Here is a 19943-nt window from a genome sequence, read left to right as displayed (position 1 = left end):
CCCCCATTGTGCTGTGCTGATCGAGCACCCACTTCAGCATCAAGCTTGGCGGCTCTGGTTGAGCTCAGAAGCACCAGGTTCGGTATGACAGGTTACCTGGCTTGGGTTGGAAACAGAGCAAGTCTAGGCCCCGTCTTGATCAGCAGTGGGATCACACCTGTGCAGGGCTGGTATACAGCAGCCTAGTCATCAACCCAGGACACTGTCTCTTTATTATCATGTCTGTGAGTTTCTGCTTGTTTCTTCCACTGTAGGTAAGTCCTTTTTGTGTCTAGTAGCCATGCATTCCTTGCCGTGTGGCTCCAGGCAGAACTCTAACGAGCTGTTTTTGATTCTATTATGCTTCCTCTCTGTGAGCTGTGGCTTTTCCGTGGAAGCTGCACTGCCGGGGACGGCTTCGTCCTCTGTTCACCACTTTTCTTGATTTTCCGGTGTTCGCATCTAATAATGCTAGTTTCAGTCGTAAAGTCTTCCGCTCAGGTTTTTCTGAGCGTACCCTTCCCTAGGGGCAGCTTTTGAACGTCCCCTCGGCCCTTGTCCCCCAGATCGGATGAAAGAGAAAATTGTTTTTTTCTACTTACCGTTAAAGCCTTTTCTCTGAATCCATCTGGGGGGTACTGAGTTCCCACCCTTACGCTCAGTTCTTTGTTCGTGAGTGGGTTCTGGTTGATCTGTAAGTTACACTAGGTGGTTAACCCTTGGTTTAGGCCTACTTTTGAAGTTGCACTGAAGACCGTGGATTGCAGAGGGGAGGAGCTACTCCCTTAAAGTTATACTAGTCTCATTAAGTGCCAGCTCCTTTGGACCCTCAAGCAACCCCATGGTTCAGTGTCCTCCAGATGGATTCAGAGAAAAGGATTTATCGGTAAGTACAAAAATCCAATTTTAACCTGCTTTGAATAGTCACGGCTTAGAGCAATGTCATTCTTTGTGATACATGTATAATGACACTCTTCCTTTAATGGTAATGTATGATGATTCTGTGTTACAGGACTCAGGAGTACACTTGGCAGTAATTGATGACTCCAATGAACATATGCTAACGGTGTGGGACTGGCAAAAGAAGTCAAAAGTAGCGGAAATAAAGGTAATAGTTACTGTAAAATAAGTAGGGAATTCTATGCATGTTCAAAATTAAGTTTGCAATATCTGCATTTAAGGAAAATAAGATAAAAGATCTGGCTTGATACTTTCTCAGACATTGCTTAACCATACTGTATATAAATTATATATATATATATATAATATTTATTATATATGTATCCTATATATTAAAGCAGGATGGCTGTCATGTCTCTGACATATGCAGTGAGAGCTCCCACTAACAGAAATGGGACAGCCATCCTGCAGGAGATGACAGGAAGACCGGTAAGTAGTTAACGTGGACGCACTGAAGTGACTTGGCATATGCTGGACCTATTTTACTAGTATATAAATAATTGCAAATACAAATGTGTCTTCATACATTGTGGCCTCAGTTGCTCCAAACGGCCCCTCTCTGTGTGCCAGGTCCCTGGCGACTTGGCCGCGCCGGGTGTCTTTTTCGCTCTAAATGTGCAACTTATTCGCACACATAAAACTGGAAGCAACAAAAATACTTTGCTAGATTGCACTGAATGATGTGCGACATTTGTACTTCTGTGTGTGAATGCGTGTGAATCTGTAAAGCAACGCAGTGGACACGTGGTTTTTTATTTTTTTCTCACGCCAAGTTTAGTTGTGCTTTATCTGCGACTTGTATGTGCTTAAAACTAATTCTTGTGCGGCTAAAGTCGCATCAGTGTCTGTAGTACACTTTGGTGCTTAGATGTATCTAGGATGTGAAGAAGACGCAAAATTAAAGACACTACGCTACATCTCTTGGAGCCGCTCAGTCTGGCGACGTATAACGTATTGAGGCTAGGTGTATGAGGACATATCTGGAAGTGGAACTTGCTGGTGCCCTTTTCTTGGTCATTCAGTTTGTTTGTTTTTTTATTTTATTTTTTTTAAGAATCCCTGTAATGTTATTTTCAAGTGCAGATAGAGGAGAATCAAAGCTTCTTATTACCTCCATTCACTGGATCCCTTTTAAAGAGTAGACCGTCTGTCATGTGTACAGAGCAGGTCTGTGCATCAATCTATGACCCTATATAAAAGTGGCACCAGTAAATAATGCGTGCCGCGATGTTAGATGGTGTTTAGTGAACACTGGGTGATAAATGCTTGGCACTCATGCATCTGTAAGAGTAAATCCCTGTAATCCCACAGTGAGAATTCTCTGTGTTATTTATTATTAGATCCATTCTCCTTTATCTTCAACTTAATAGTCCTCCAGTTTTATTACTACCATTATGACACAAACATCTGATGGGTACTCACTGGTCATGGTTTATAACAAGCGGCTGGATTGGTACCGAGAGTAACAAAACATCCCTTTAGTTAACATAGCAGTTTGCACATACCTGTAGCAGGGAATTGGTATTGCTGCTACTCAGTGTTCCATCAGATTAAGAATGATCTTCTGATATCAGAAAGACAGAAGTATTTGATTGGCAGGATGGAGGCTGGTAGAGGAAATAGTCAGGTGCATAAATATTGGGACATTGACAGAATTTTCATATTTTGGCCTCTATTCACCACCACAATGGCTTTGAAATGAAACAAACAAGATGTGCTTTAACTGCAGACTTTCAGATTTAATTTGAGGGTAATCACATCCAAATCAGATGAACGGTGTAGGAATTACAACGGTTTCTATATGTGCCTCCCACTTTTTAAGGGGCCAAAAGTAATGGGACAAACTAAACAATCCTAAATCTAACTTTCACTTTTTAATACTTTGTTGCAAATCCTTTGCAGGCAATTACAGCCTGAAGTCTGGAACGCATAGACATCACCAGACGTTGGGTTTCATCCCTGGTGATGCTCTGCCAGGCCTCTACTGCAAATGTCTTCAGTTCCTGCTTGTTCTTGGGGCATTTTCCCTTCAGTTTTGTCGTCATCAAGTGAAATGCATGCTCAATTGGATTCAGGTCAGGGGATTGACTATTGCATTACATTCCACTTTTTAGCCTTAAAAAAACGAATATTGCCCGAAACACTTCAGAATTCATTCTTCTGCTTTTGTCAGCAGTCACATCATCAATAAATACAAGGGAACCAATTCCATTGGCAGCCATATATGCCCAAGCCATGACACTACCATCACCATGCTTCACTGATGAGGTGGTATGTTTTGGATCATGAGCAGTTCCTTTCCTTTTCCATACTCTTCTTCTCTTCCCATCACTCTGGTACAAGTTGATCTTTGTCTCATCTGTTCATAGGATGTTGTTCCAGAACTGTAATGGCTTTTTTAGATGTTGTTTGGCAAACTCTAATCTGGTCTTCCTATTTTTGTGGCTCGCCAATGGTTTACATCTTGTGGTGAACCCTCTATATTCACTCTTGTGAAGTCTTCTCTTGATTGTTGACTTTGATACATATACACCTACCTCCTGGACAGTGTTCTTGATTTGGCCAACTGTTGTGAAGGGGTTTTTGTTCACCAGGGAAATAATTCTTCTGTCATCCACCACAGTTGTTTTCCGTGGTCTTCCGGGTCTTTTGGTGTTGCTGAGCTCTCCAGTGCGTTCTTTCTTTTTAAGAATGTTCCAAACAGTTGATTTGGCCACACCTAATGTTTTTGCTATCTCTCTGATGGGTTTGTTTTGATTTTTCAGCCTAATGATGGCTTGCTTCACTGATAGTGACAGCTCTTTGGATCTCATATTGAGAGTTGACAGCAACTGATTCCAAATGCAAATGTCACACCTAGAATCAACTCCAGACCTTTTACCTGCTTAATTGATAATGAAATAATGAGGGAATAGCCCACACCTGTCCATGAAATAGCTTTTGAGTTGATAGTCCCATTACTTTTGGCCCCTTAAAAAGTGGTTGGCACATATAGAAACCGTTGTAATTCCTACACCGTTCACCTGATTTGGATGTAATTACCCTCAAATTAAATCTGAAAGTCTGCAGTTAAAGCACATCTTGTTTGTTTCATTTCAAAGCCATTGTGGTGGTGAATAGAGGCCAAAATATGAAAATTCTGTCAATAGATACAAAAACAGTAATCAATAATCTATTGTGGAGATACTCGCCCCAACAGTGCATGTTTTTATGTCTCAGTCTCACTTCAGCGACTACAGCTGTGTTGGTTTTGTCTTGCTGGTAGCAGATCTAAAAACATACAGTATAGAGCAGGGGTGGCCAACCAGTCAGTCAAAGAGCCCAAAAATATCTGTAGGTATGTTAAAAAGCCGAGATCATGCGTGTACCAAAGGCGCACATGCAAAAAGGGGTGTGGCCACTCCCCTGGTATGATTTTTGTTAGAGCATGTAAAAACTCATGCGCACAGGTAACGTAGAAAAAGCCTGAACAATATAAAAACATTGAAAAAACCAGATCAACATAAAATACACTGAAAAAGCCACATCCACAAAAAATACATTGAAATAAAAAAAAAAAAACAGATTCACATAATACAATCTAGCTCCTCAAGTGTCACTCCAGCAGTCATTGTCAGCCAGGGGAGCCGCATCAGGACAATGGAAGAGCCGCATGTGGCTCAAGAGCCACAGGTTGCCCACCGCTGGTATAGTGTCTTTGAGGTCAGGGCAAAGGACCAGTTTTCTACTGTTTTTACCATCTCTTAATGTTGCATTTATTTTCGTTTTAAAAAGAATGATGGATCCCCTATGAACTACCATATTGCTTGATGTGTTTCCTGTGCTTGCAGGTTTCAGCTCTTGTTTTTGTATAAGCAATGTTCTTGTTCTCTTCTTGGCAGACTACGAATGAGGTGGTCTTGGCTGTAGAATTCCATCCGACTGACGCCAACACAATAGTCACCTGCGGAAAATCACACATCTTTTTCTGGACCTGGAGCGGTAACTCCCTGGCAAGGAAACAGGGAATATTTGGGGTACGTGTTCTATATGCCATGTTTAATTGTGAGCAGATCTATTGAAACGGTAAGAAATTTTTGTTTTCAAGCAAACTTTTGCATCAGATATAATATGATTCATAAATGCTTGTTTTAGTTAGGTTCCTCTTTTGGTTGTCTCTTTTGTCATTTAATATATGCTAGTAGCAGGAGATGTATTGAGAGATTTTTATTTTGATTCATTACTGAATCATTAAATTGGCTGAAGGTATAGCTAACCATCTTCTCCTTAAGTGGACTTCATAGCTCATTTGTAGAAGAACTTCAACCAGAGCCACAAACAAGCAGCAATAACCCATTCCTCCCATGTAGCATAACTGCAGGGCCTCTGTGTCTGACAGCCCTGAAATGCTCATCCCACTATACTGTACCTGCTCAAAGGTCAGTTCTACTGGAGGAAACACATTTTATGTTCTCGTATTCTGTGCTTTGGCCTTCTGCTCATGCAGTCACTCTTCTCTCCACGCAAGAACGCACTGAGGCATCTGAGCACCCACATTTTTTAGGTATCTCCCCTGTGAGGGGCTTGAGAGTTGCTCTGGCAATGGGAGAGGGGTAAGTGTTTCAGAAATGGCTAAGTGTTCCCATGCAGAGCAGCCTCAGCATGGGTCTTTTGGCATCTTAATGAGCTAGTTTTATTTCATACAGCTCTAATAGTAGTTTCTATTTGTCCTTTAACTTAAACAGACCAGAGCAGCAAAATGGCTAGATAAAATTAGGCTTCTTTTTCCCCGGTGACTGTTCCCCCAGCCAATCTGCTTTTTAAAATTAAGTGTATTAAGCAAAATAAACCAATGTGGCAAATTTAACTTTGCCACAGTTTGTCCTTTCTTGGGGGCGCAATTTTACTTTACCCATAATAAAATGAGTGATAGCGAAAATAGCAATTATGGAGGAAGGCTGAAACCAAATATGTAGATAACATTGACACACATTGTAAAGGAATTTTGTGGTATTTTATTAGTTTTTGTGGTTAAGGTATACATTTTTGCACCATTTAGGTATTACAAACTGTGAATACACTGTTAATACACTGTTTATATATCTTTTGCATTGCAAGCCTAGTGTAAGCTCAATTTGATCATTACCACTTAAATATGAGAACAAACTAATTGAACTTTGACTAGGCTTGGGACTGATTGTAGCGTTCACCTTTCCTTCTCCGGACAAGTGTTTTTCCAGATGCCCCTAACCATCTGGAAGGGGATTAATCAGAGAAAATAACTTTACCCCAGTCCTCAGCAGTCCAATCCCTGTACCTTTTGCAGAATATCAGTCTGTCCCTTATGTTTTTTCCTGGAGATATGTGGCGGCTTTTCTGTCCTTCTTGACACCAGGCCATCCTCCAAAATTCTTTGTCCTGTGTCATGCCAACAGTAAAGCATCCTGAGACCATTCATGTGTGGGGTTGCTTCTCAGCCAAGGAAGTGGGCTCACTCACAATTTTGCCTAAGAGCACAGCCATGAATAAAGAATGGTACCAAAACATCCTCCAAGAGCAACTTCTCCCAACCATCCAAGAACAGTTTGGTGACTAACAATACATTTTCCAGCATGATGGAGCACCTTGCCATAAGGCAGAAGTGATAACGAAGTGGCTCGAGGGAACAAAACATTGACATATTGGGTCCATGGCCAGGAAACTCCCCAGACCTTAATCCCATTGAGAACTTGTGGTCAATCCTCAAGAGGCGGGTGTACAAACAAAAACCCACACATTTTGACAAACTCCAAGCGTAGATTAGGCAAGAATGGACGGCCATCAGTCAGTATGTGGCCCAGAATTTGATTGACAGGATTCGAGGGCGAATTGCAAAGGTCTTGAAAAAGAAGGGTCAACACTGCAAATATTGACTATGCATAAACTTAATGTAATTGTCAATAAAAGCCTTTGACACTTATGAAATGCTTGTAATTTTACTTCAGTATGCCATAGTAACATCTGACAAAAAGGTCTAAAAACACTGAAGCAGCAAACTTACCGATACTTGTGTCATTCTCAAAACTTTTGGCCGTGGCTGTATAGCATGATTGTTTGTGTTTCCTTATTTATTGCCAGTCGTCTTATTTTGTTGCTTGTCGTCTTTTTTTTTTTACTATTTATTTATTTCTGTGATTATAGCTTTAGCGGTAATATACAGATGCGTCCTCACACAAGTGTGCCAAACAGCCCCCCTCTAGGCTAGTGCCAGGTATTTTTTTTTGCATCTATTTTTGACGAAAATGCATTTGTCACAATGTGATGTGATTAGGATGCACCAGGAGACTGTGCTGATTAACTTAATATGCAACACTTGTTATAAGAATGAAAAGACAGCTAAGAAAACTGAGCGGTATGGACTCTGCATTTTATACATCATCTGGTGTTACACTATGAGGTCTCCTATTTATTATTTCAGTTCCACACTATAAAAACTACCTACTGAATGTACTCACCGACAGATGAAGCTGATATATTTTGAATAGAGGATCTGTGTGCTCTGAAAAAACCTTCTATATAGTCTGTTACCAACCTGTATGCGATGAAGTCTCTGATTCCGCATATGAAGTGCCACAATGCAGCATCCATGGATTTTTTCCACGCCGAGTCCCGACTCTGTGGCACACAGATATAAAATGTCACATATCAGATTAATCAACAGTCTCCTGGTACGTGCTAATCGCATTGCAGCTCAGATGCATTTTTGGCAAAGAAAGACGCCAAACGCTAGCAGAGTTGCATGGGACCTGGTGGCTCACTCGCACCAGGCATGTCACGCTGTGTGGCGTATGGAGGATAGATGGCGGAGGACACGTCTGTAGCCCTGGTATTGGTGTAACAGGAATTCTGCATGTCAAATTGTTGCCTGTTCATTTTTGTAAATCGCAGAACAGACATTTAGATAATTGAGAGATAGTGAATGAAAGTTATTTCTAATAGATCAGCTGCTGCAAAATCATGTACTTCAAGGTAATCCCACTTATAGTGGCCCTGTATCCACTGGGTTTTTAAAACCTATAAAACTTACGTTTACATAGGGCAACGACTTACGGACATAGGGCCTGATTCAGAGCCGGACGCAATTTGCGGACAGTCGTTCAGGAAAAGGGGGTGGCTATTCAAATGAACCGTTCGCTCTTTGCGGTCTGTTGACTCCTCAATGTCTGAACGAGCGAACAAAACTTGCGGTCGTTTTTTGGATAACTACGCCCCCTGGCCACTCGCATCCTACGTCATGTCCGCTATTTATTAGATTAATCGAGTACATCGACCAGCGTATGAACTGCTCGCTATTCTTGTGGTTGGTTTTTCCTACCGCAATCTTGCGAGCAGTTCTGACTATAAAATAACCCAGTGACGTGGACAATGACGCTGCTGTATTAATTACGCACACCCATAAAACGCCCGTTTTGACCTTTAAGCACGCCTGCGTTCGGATCTCCACTCCCCGTTTTCAAGCACCTTCCCCTGTTACCACCCACATACGCCTCCTCCTGTCACTCATATTAGCAGGCATTCGCTATTTAGCGAACAAACGATTTTCGGCCGCACTGACTGGTTCGCGCATGCGTATTACGATCCATACGCATGCGCAGTTGGGCAAACATCGCTCGGAGTGAACGAGCGTCCGCTTACGAGCGGCTCTGAATCAGGCCCATAGTGCAAGATAGATTGTAACATTGTGCTGTGGCTGTAATGTTCATATTGTCCCATACTTAGTCAAGTCACACTTGTGTGGATATTTATGAAAGCTCTCATGCACTAGACAAATTGATATCTTCCAGTTAGTTTCTAGTTGACATTTTTGCAGTAGCGTTTAGAAAATTAAAGGCAACATCTGTCTTCCTTATGAGAAAAGACACAATTTTCTAGTGCACTCATTTAAAAATATCTACCACTTTTCTATTGAGAGTGAATCTATAGGAGATAATTCCACTCGAATAGAATATCACATCCCTCCAGCGGTTTTCTTGGCTGTATTGGTTTATGCCGTACCCCAGGATGTATGCAACACACTTCCAATAAAGTACAAACGTTCATTAATTATTACCAGTTATTTATATAGCGCACACATATTCCACAGCGCTTTACAGAGAATATTTGGCCATTCACATCAGTCCCTGCCCCAGTGGAGCTTACACTGTATATTCCCTACACGCACACACACACTAGGATTAATTTTATGTTTTGGAGCCAGTGAACCTACCAGTATATATTTGGAGTGTGGGGGGAAACCGGAGTACCCGGCGGAAACCCACGCAAGCACAGGGAGAATATACAAACTCCACACAGTTAGGGCCGTGGTGGGAATCGAACCCACGACCTCAGGCAGTAACGCTAACCATTACACCGTCTGTTCTGCCCATTGCCCATTGTGCTGTTCATTGGTTTTATGCAGGGCTGGTGAGTCGGAGCCAATTTTGGGCGGCGTTGTAGTCTGTAGAAATGTACAGACTATTGCTTCAAACTAAAATCATTATATAATATCAGCGATTGCATTAACGCATGCACAGGTGTGTTGATATTTGTAGAGGGGATGAATACTAATGATGGCTCTGAGTTGGTGCAAATTGCACTTTTTGAACAAACAATGTAGTACTGCAAGCAAGGCGTGCAAATTCATATAAATGCTGTGTGCACATATTGGTCAGCTCTATTTTTTACACTGCATTTAGAGTTTTATATAAAGTTTCATACCTTTACTTTATATTGTGCATTTTTGTGTTCAATCTAAGTCAGGGATGGGCAAAAGTATGCCCTCCAGCTGTTATTGCACTACTCATCCCAGAATGCCTTGCAGCAGTTCTAGCATGGCCAAATAGTAAAACTGGCAGGGCATGCTGGGATGTGTAGGTTTACAGCAGCTGGGGGGCCGCTTATTGCCCACCCCTAATCTAAGTGATGATTTATGTGCTGGTGAAGACAATACCTTGTGCTACCATTTTAATACAGTAAATTTGTTGCTTACAATATGCTTTAATATACATTTTCATGAAGGAGTCTTGAGTCGAAGGTTTGGTGTATTGACTCCACAGCCCTGACTTTATGTATTAACCTATGACAATTTGCGGTTTTCACAGCCAAAATCCGTTGTATATTTAAAGCACCATTTTCTTTTGTTTGTTTGCAGAAATATGAAAAACCAAAGTTTGTGCAATGTTTAGCCTTTCTAGCAAATGGAGATGTCCTTGCTGGAGATTCCGGTGGAGTCATGTTAATATGGAGTAAAACTCCTGTAGAATCTACAGCTGGTAAAGGAGTGAAAGGTAGGTCTAATCACACAGGTGTCTGCATGGGTAATCCCAGTGACTTAACATGGATAGACTTGGCCAGCAATATAATATCACACCTGTGCTTCTATATGAGTAATGCTGCTTCTGCGGGTGGGTTCACAAGATGTTGCAACTGGGGTGGCGAAGGTAATGAAAATCGCACTTCAGAGTTCCAGAATGGTGAACAGTACTAGCGTACGGGTGTGGCGATGGAAAGGTTATTTGGATTGTTTCAAGCGTTCCTCTACACCACTCCTAACATTTTAATTGCCTCTAAATCTATGCTTGGCATTCAGCTAAATGTCTCAATAATTGTTCTGAAAGCTCAAGCAATTATTTGTAGCCATAATAGCACTGAGTCATTAGGTGTTTTCTCTGCTCTTAATTTCATTAATATGCCTGGCACACGCTTAAATGGTTCTCATGGAAATGCTCAGGGGAACTGCACCTGATGGAACGTAATAGAAGATTAGTTCAGTGTCCTAGTACGTAAGTAGAACTGCTGCTTTTGGGGAAATTGGCTAGCACGTTCATGGGGCATCCCTTATCAGTCATTGATCATTAGAGGCGTATGGATGGGTGTGCACGTGCTTGTCAAACCATCCATATTTTAAATACAAGTTCAACATATGAACCTGGATGATGTTTACTGTAAACTGGGAGGAGGTGTTCCTTAGCTGGAGGTTAGTAAGTTCTATTACAGCTCTGTTGCTGGGACAAGTACATAATTGGGTCATGGCGATCAAAGGAAGTTAATGTATTCATGTAACTTCCTCATAAGGAAATACTGCGAGGAGAAGCAAGAGTTAACCGTAGATGATGAAGTTTTATGGTACATATATTGTAATTGAAGGCAGTAGCTGTAGTTACACTTAGAGTATTGGTTCAAATGCCAACAGACATGATTACTATTTCTCATTCTGTATTGAGCATTTCACTTTCATTGCAGTTTCTGACTTCCAACAAGAACATTTTGTCATTAAGATTGGCCGGCAGACCATTGTCATAAAACCAGCACTGTATCTGCATTAGGAATGCAATAGCTTGGGGCACACAGAACAGGGAACTGAAAACCATTAGTCACTTCCAAAGGATTTTTCAGAATGCCAGCGCTTCCTGTTTTGCAGCCCAATCTATCAAGTTTTAACCTAGTACAATTCATGCAAAGGTGTTTGGCATTTCTCTCCTAATCTCTGAGCATTTCTTTTTCATTCTAATTTAATTAAGACTTTGCCAAGAAAAAAAAAATATCCCTGCAAGAAATCTATGTACATTGTTTTGAAATCTCAGGAAATGAACACAACTAGGTCTAGATTCGTACACAATAACACTGCACGTTTTATGTTCTGAGTAGCCTGATCAGGAAATGGATTTATTCAGGTACAAATTGTTTTAAAATTAAGGGTTTGTCAACTTTTGCACAACCCTTACTCAGTCCTTCTATGGCGTGTCTTCTCTGGAATCCAGGCTGGTATAGGCAGCATGCAAAGGATGACACTTTCACAGCAGACTGAACTCTTTACAGTTGGTCAGAAAGCTATAATGTGTGTGTACATTAAACAGCTAATTGGCTGTGGCTTCTGCCAGTTTAGCTGCTACAGTACTTCTATTACATATGCTCCTACCATAGGGCTTTTACTTCCGACCCCTCTGTGCTTTTACAGGAGCTGAATACATGCAATGTTTGGGCTACTTGTGGAGACTTCCATGCAGAACAGATGTGTCCTCATACACCTAGGTTCAAAACCACCTGGCGCCCAAGAAAGCTGGCACAAGTGAGCTGCGCTGAGTGGTGTAACATCTTTCACTCAGATGTGAATCTTCGTTGCAGCGCAATGCAACTAAACCACTTAACGAGACTGCACTGATTCATTTGTTATGTGACACTTGTGTACTTGTATGCAACTGAACTGTACAGTGGAACTTGTAGAGAAAAAACTGCATCATTAGACTTCTTATACAGATTCAGACACATTGGGTACGGGATGCAGGCTCTCAGGATCCCAGCAATCAGAATCCCAATGCCGGCATCCCGACTGGGTCACAATCCCAACAGAAGGAGGTAAGTATATTACCCTACTCCTCCTTCCCCGCAGCCTAACCCTTCATTACCCCATCTAAGCCTAACCCTTCATTACTCCCATCTCCCCCTGCAGTCTAAGCCTAACCCTTCCCCTAAGCCCAATACTTACCATCGGGATGCCGGCTGTTGGGATTCTGGCGCTGGCATTCTGAGCGTCTGCATCCAGACAACCGGAAAAATAACTACACCCATTCAGATATAGTAGAACACAGATCTACACATGTCACATCACTTTGCGACTAAGAGGCACATTTGAGCACGGTGCACGGAACCTGGCACACACTGAAGGGCTGTTTGACGCGACTGTAGCAATAGTGTATCAGGACATATCTGTATAGAAGACTGGCTTAAACTTTTAGAGACTGTCCAAAGGTGAACTACCCTTTTGATAAACTTCTGGATGTCCCACCATGGGAAATCTTAACGTGCAGTAGGAATCGCTGTGCGCCAGACACAAATGTCACCTGCTGCTTCCAAGAACAATAGGAACAGATCTATAAAACGTCTCAGCACCTGCCACTCCAGTAAGGTGTGGTGGTAGGGAGGGTACTGTCTCACAATTACCTATGAGATGTTGAAAATGGTATTTGTTTTTGGCAATCAATTAACATTGCTTTAGTATTAGATTATAACCGGCTATGCAGACTCCTCACCAGCTAAACCTCCTGATAGCTGTAAGCCCTGATATGAGCAGGGTGTTGTACACAAACCAAAATGAAGTGCTTCATTACAGCACAATAATACAAGTAGTAATCTATATTTCTGGTGGGTAAAAGATGTTAAGTTGAGTTCATTTATGATTTTAATTATACTCAATATATTTAAATTCCATATTAACATCCATCGTTTAATAAAAAATGGATGTTTGAATGTAAAGAGAACGCTATGGCTGTTTATATGCAATAGAAGCACTAGTATGTATATATACACTACAGTATAATACTACAGTATAAAGAGGTACATATGTATTTTCAGGTGTCTACCAGATAAGTAAACAAATTAAAGCTCATGATGGCAGCGTGTTCACACTGTGCCAGATGAGGAATGGGATGCTGCTCACCGGAGGCGGGAAGGATCGGAGAGTGATTATGTGGGATCACAACCTTAACCCAGAGAGGGAGATTGAGGTAAGACCAGATGACACGTTTACTGGCTGCTGTACTGATGTGCAGATCACGTGTACATATTGTATGTGCAAGCTGTGCAGTGCTATTCCTGGAGAGTTAGGGCAATGTGCAAGATCACAGCAGCTGTTTTCTCTCTGCTGGAAAATATACACACAGTTTCTATGCATAATGCATTAGGCAAGTTTACATTTTCAGCATTTTATTCATATTTAATTAAAGCCTTTAAGGACTGCACTAGGTCCTATCAGATGCCGCATGAATAGACAATAAGTTCTGCACTCGTCTTTACATTGACTCATATGGACTGTTCAGGTGTCTGTTGAAGTAATTTTGATTTCCTTGCATGTTGCCTTCATATTATTTTGTGGCAAGGTGTCAGAGGTGGCCTAATCCTGCAGTAATCTTAGGTGCAGGGCCTTCGTTTCATGTTTCTCGGTGGGGGAAGCTTAGATAAAAGATATACTGCTCTGTGTCCCACAGTTGGAATGGGATTGAAATGCCGGCAGCTGCTTAGCCGCCGGTTCAAATCCCGACAGCGGATGCCCGACAGTATCAAGATGCTGATAGGGGCAGGTAAGTTCCCTAACCCTACCCCTCAGTGGTACCTAACCCTAATCTTCCCCTTTAGTGCCTAACCCTAACCTACTCCAGGGGGTGCCCAACCCACCCCCTTACCGCTCCCTAAACTTAACCCTCCCGGGGGGGTGCCTAACCCTAACCTCTCCCTGGGGCTGCCTAACCCCGCTAGTCTCAATCCTAAAACTCCCTCCCCCCCACCCCGTGACTAACGCTAAGGGTGCCCCGGATTTACCTTCATTCAGGATGGCGTCCTCTGCGTTCTGGCGTCGGGATTATAATAGGAGTCGGTATTTGGACGCTAATCACAAATCCGTAGCCGGCATTCTGCTGTCGGGATTGTGACCGACTGTCTTGCGGCCGCCGGTCACATGTCTACATCCCCTACAGTTACAGTGCTTCCCTCTCTGATATTTGCACAATGTTACATGCTGTCAGAGAAATCTGTCCTATGCAACGTACATGTGGCACCTTCAGGTATTAGCATTTGCCAATGCAGCATTTGTTAATATACTAATTGTTACAATAGATTTATTGAAAACAGTCTGTCACAGTATTTTACAGGGCAACATGACATTTTATGAAGTTACAGTATTTATATAGTGCGCAAATTATGCAGCATGTTACATAGAATATGTAGATATTCACATCCGTTTTTTTCCTCAGTGGAGCTTACAATCTATACTTGCTACCACATGGACATACACGTTACTTCCTGTGTCTGAAGCCACTTAACCTACAGATGTGTCCTCTATACATTATTGCTTGTCGTACCAAACAGCCCTTCTCGGCACGCCAGGTCCTGTGTGAGACTCTGCTTTCGCCAAGCATCTTAGACGCAATACGATGCGACAAAATCGCTTCACAAGACTGCACCGATTAATTTGGTTTATATCACTTGTATATTTGTGTGCGGCTGGGTCTGAGTCTGTATACAAAGTGCTATGATGCCACTGCTTTTCTCTGTGCCAAGGTCCGTTGTGCTTCGTATACAGATTCAGACTCAGTCGCTCATAGATAAGTGATGCATATGAAATTAATCAGTGTTGTGGAGAGGTTTGTGGCATCCAATTGCAACTTAGGCGCATTTTCGGACAAAAATAAAGACTCAAAACAGCTGCTTCACTGTTTAGCTTTCTCATGCCGGATGGCTTATTGAGGCTAGGGGGTATTTACTTAAGTGACAGTTTTTAGAAGTGGAGATGTTGCCCATAGCAACAAATCAGGCTCTACCTAACATTTAACGAGCACTTTCTAGAAGATAATAGCTAGAATCTGATTGCTATGGGCAACATCTTCACTTCTATAATCTCTCACTTTGGTAAATTTACCCCTAGTTGTATTAGGACACCACTGTACCAGTATGTTTTTGGTCTGCAGAGGAAATTCACACACAGGGAGAACATACAAACTCCACACACATAGGCCCCTCGTTGAAATTGGACCCATGACCTCAGTGCTGTGAGGCAACATCGCTGATCACTGTTCCACCATGCTGAACTATGACATTTCTAGTTAAATCCCATGAGCAATTTACTTTCATTCAATTGTAGTATCTGGTTCTTTTGAGTTATAGCACACTAAAAGCTCTATAAGCCTATATGTAACTTTTATATTTGAAACCAAAATAGAAGAATATGAAACTATTTATTGGTAAGTTTTTCAGATAATTTTGTTTATCTATTGCCAGAAATGAACTTCTTTCAACCATTACATAAGCATTCTTTTACCCAAAGATTATATTGTTTGTAATCATAAGATGCTTTTCTCCTAATTAGTAAATGACCTAGTTGTAGAGTTTTGAAATTACTTTTAGGAAGTCAACCTAAGCCCCAGCTTATATGTGGATATATTTCCACAGATTTCTCTGTTTTCAGTCACATGCGTTTCATTTAATCATTTTCTGCTCTCTGACGGCCATATGCAATCAGTGATATCTGTTCCATAACCGCTATATAAACAACGACAAAACCATTTTTTCTTTGCTTTTGATGATCTATCCCACAGGTATACAGTAATTACAAAGAGGCTGTAAAGCAATTGTATTTTTACAGCAATATAAATATCGCATTTCTCAATAATTGTAGCGGAAACATGTTATAGGGTTTTCTTTTGACATTTTCTGTATGCTGTAATGCAGATTGAGAACAGGGACTGCTCAGTAATGTGGTTTATTTCATGTGATAGACACTTTGCAGAAAGCATCTGCTGATTTTCTAATACAGTAACGAAATAACAGTGTACAGTATATGTAGCATGACTACATTACTGTCCAATATCCAGATGTTTAAATTCTCTAATTAAATTATATAACAGGTTTCTTTTAAATTCAAACGGACAGGCAATGAATAACTTCCAGCTGGTGGCTTCCTAGCTTTTTGGAACAGTTCCTTTGACCCCCTTTTTACCTAATATATTATGACAAATAAATTTCAAGTAGTAACAGAACCCACAGAACTTGTCACTATCCTGAATATGTTGAATATACTTTACTAAAAAGTTTAGGCCACAAGCACGGTACTCCTGTGTATAGGTATCAATTAGCTTAGCTTTCCTGCTGACTGCAGTCTTACATCCATAATGAAATGCCTTGTCAGGATACACGGAGATCGAATCCATGCTAAATCCTATATAGACCAAGATGTGTCCTATTATGTTTACATAATCCTTCTCAATGTGATAGGTGCTCATGCAATACACCTGGGTTCTGGAGCCTGTGGATCTCCAGCTACTGTGGAACTACACCTACAAACATGCTCTGCCACAGTTTCAGCATACCCCTAACAGCAAAACTGTGCATGGCATGCTGGGAGGTGTACACAGCAGCTGGAGTGCCACAGGTTTCCTAACACTGCAATAGAATCACACAACCAGATGTATTCGTAGCCATAAGATTTCAGAGATCGTTCATTTGTATCATGTGACTAACTCGGTGGCTAACAAAACGTTTCCTGAACCTGTGAGCAGATAATGACAGCCCTGAGTTTCACAGGAAATGTGCCCCACTATTTTTAATACACTTGTTTGTAGTAACCACAGGAACAGAGAACAGCTTCAACCGAAGCGATTTCATGTTCCAAATTACTTGTATGGTGTTTAAAAATGGAGCACATATTGCACAATGTGATGTCCAGACAATTGTAATTCTTCCTGACACATGCTTTTTCATAGAGGAAATGGATTATTTTTAAATAGTGTAATGCTTTTTACCAATAACTGGCAATTAACAGTAAACTCTATTAACAGGTTCTAGATGGCGATCACTCCTCCACATCTATAACAGTATAAAATAACTGTGATCATACAGATCAAAAGTTCCTATCTGGGTCACATGCATAACTTCCCCCTGATTTTCAGCCCTCTGTACAGGAAGTATGAAGCATTTAATACAAAAGGCTAACATTATCTCCTATTTTAAATAAACAGTTTTAAATGCAGTTTTGCATAATGTTCTTCACATCTGAATTCCAATTCACTGATATTTCTTGCTTATTAGTGATTAGTAATCTATTTTCAAAAATATTCGAGTTATTTAATAGGATTGGAGTATGCACAACAACAATCTGAACGCAATAATAAAACATATTTCTGGCAGTTTCATTTACTTGATTAGTAAAATGTGAATGCAATTAGAGTATACAGAGGTTTACAAGGCTGTACTTCATTTATAAATTCAGAACTATTTTTTAAACAATTCCATTCTACAATTAATACATTGTAGTTATGTTTCCATATTTATGGCCTACCTTCCAGGTTCCAGATCAGTATGGCACCATTCGAGCTGTAGCGGAGGGCAAATCCGACCAGTTTTTAATTGGCACCTCTCGGAATTTTATTTTACGAGGCACCTTTAATGATGGTTTCCAAGTGGAAGTTCAGGTAAGTGCATATCAAGTTTCTTCTTGCAGATGTTTTCTTTAAATTAATTGTGTAATTAACATCTATAAAGCAACAATAAAGTGACTACCTTGTTACTTATATAGGGTCATACGGATGAGCTGTGGGGTCTGGCAACACACCCATTTAAAGACCTGCTGTTAACATGTGCTCAAGACAAGCAGGTCTGTTTGTGGAACTCCGTGGACCACACACTGGAGTGGACCAGACTTCTAGATGTAAGTAGCTTTATTATCATTTCATGTTTACATGCACTTGCAGCAAGTGAATCTTCTTTCCAGTCACAATTTAGCTGGATCCAGTAAGATTATATTTATGCTATTACTGAACGGAGTGTCCTTTTTGTTATGGTTTGCATTCAGAAATAATTTGAGTATTAAAGATACCCATCCCATACTTCATTGCTATGTCCATTCCATAAAATCTTAAGCTGCCCATGTGCAGGTAGATATGGAAAGCTTAGTATATTGTGATCATATTGGACAGATGTGGTCACTCAGAACCCAGGCAGGGTGATAAATCTATCAGCCAATCACTGCAAATATGGTCAGATCACAGCCATCTAGCTAAAGGAATGCTTGTTGACAATCTGATTCTTGCTATAGTACATGTTTGCCTCCTATACCATGATTTGTGTCCATCTTGTGCACAACTTTGGGCTCCATTTCACAATGAAAAATAAAGCTCTAGGTTTATTATGACACATTCTATGTTTTGTACAGGAACCTGGACACTGTGCAGACTTCCATCCAAGTGGGATAGTTGTAGCGATTGGAACACATTCTGGAAGGTAATATCTGAAGAGATTATGTATACAGTTTTGATCACCGGGATATCGTGTTTGAGGTGTGATCACAGTGTTTTACGTTTTCTGTCTGAGCAGTATTTATTGCTTGGCAAACAATCTAGCCAGCTTTGTAAATTGGGGGGTTTAACCCATGACTAAAGTGCCTACATACACAAAAGCGTCCATAGTGAACCTGGAAATACCACTGACACAAAATAATTGGACACACTGCGTTCATAGTCTACGCAGCAATATGGATGCTTGTATGTACATACAGTGCTGTACCACCTTTACACGGTTTGTTATCCATATTTGCTTTTCTTTTTTTTTTAAGCTGTGCCAAGAAATAAACACAACTGTCTATATCAGCCTAAAAGAGAGATCCACCTCTTTCATGTTTAACTTAACTATGCCTTAAGGGTCTTAAGTGTAGACGAGTAGAACTTCACAATTAGGTAATTCTTAATGATATTACTTCAGGGGAGTGTATGTAACCAAAATAAAGCAGTTGGGTAGTATTTATATCACATTTAGTATAAGTCATTTAGATATGTACTTGTAACAAAAGCATATGCTTTGAGCGTGTTTCTATTTTTGTTCTTCTTCCCCCCCCCCCCCCCCCCCCATTTGGTCTTTCTGTAATAACTTTTTTTTTTTTTCTTTTTAACCTTATTGTTAAGATGGTTTGTCCTGGATGCAGAGACAAGAGATCTTGTTTCAATACACACAGATGGTAATGAGCAGCTTTCAGTGATGCGATACTCTGTTGGTGAGTGTTGATTATTACCAGCAATCAGATGAATGTTTGACTAACATCATGGCCAGGTCACTCTTTCGATCTCTGCAGGGTTCCCAAAACATTTGCGTAAGAACTGCAGCCGCCATCTGTATAGAGTTAGAGATTAAATATCTTATGTACAGTTACATCTGTTATTTCAGATACTCCCTTGCTCTTTTCAGTATAATAATGTAATGTTTTGTTAGTACAGGGATTTCTATTGTCAGTGAAGTGTGCTTAATCCAAAAATAATCCTTATTCTACACTGCCATAATTCTGTGACAGTGCTCCCCATGTGCTCTCATTTATTACAGACTTGAACTGACAAATGAATTACCCTAATTACAGACCTCGCAGCAGGACCTTTCCACCTGGTACAAACTTCCCACTTATTTTAAGTCACCCCTCATCAATTTCTTTGGCCATGCCATTTCTTTAGCCTGCTGCACATCAGCCAGTGTTTACC

At 40.8% G+C, this 19943-nt stretch overlaps 1 protein-coding gene across 5 annotated transcripts in view; it reads left to right on the top strand.

Annotated features, from left to right (window-relative positions):
• The window catches only part of EML4 (EMAP like 4), a 167087-nt gene that overhangs the window by 136260 nt on the left and 10884 nt on the right, over positions 1 to 19943 (top strand). For all 5 annotated transcript variants that reach the window (XM_088477286.1, XM_088477285.1, XM_088477289.1 and 2 more), the window contains 8 exons: positions 992 to 1087; positions 4821 to 4955; positions 10088 to 10223; positions 13288 to 13439; positions 17769 to 17894; positions 17999 to 18130; positions 18635 to 18702; positions 19380 to 19468. In XM_088477286.1, the coding sequence (XP_088333412.1) occupies positions 992 to 1087; positions 4821 to 4955; positions 10088 to 10223; positions 13288 to 13439; positions 17769 to 17894; positions 17999 to 18130; positions 18635 to 18702; positions 19380 to 19468 (934 nt within the window). The remainder of the gene's footprint in view (positions 1 to 991; positions 1088 to 4820; positions 4956 to 10087; positions 10224 to 13287; positions 13440 to 17768; positions 17895 to 17998; positions 18131 to 18634; positions 18703 to 19379; positions 19469 to 19943) is intronic.

This window comes from Taudactylus pleione, unplaced genomic scaffold, assembly GCF_031769625.1.
Source record: "Taudactylus pleione unplaced genomic scaffold, aTauple2 ptg000201l, whole genome shotgun sequence".
In the NCBI taxonomy this organism is placed as follows: Eukaryota; Metazoa; Chordata; class Amphibia; order Anura; family Myobatrachidae; genus Taudactylus; species Taudactylus pleione.
The sequence above is the reverse complement of the archived record's forward strand: the minus strand, read 5'-3'. Positions and strand labels throughout refer to the sequence as shown.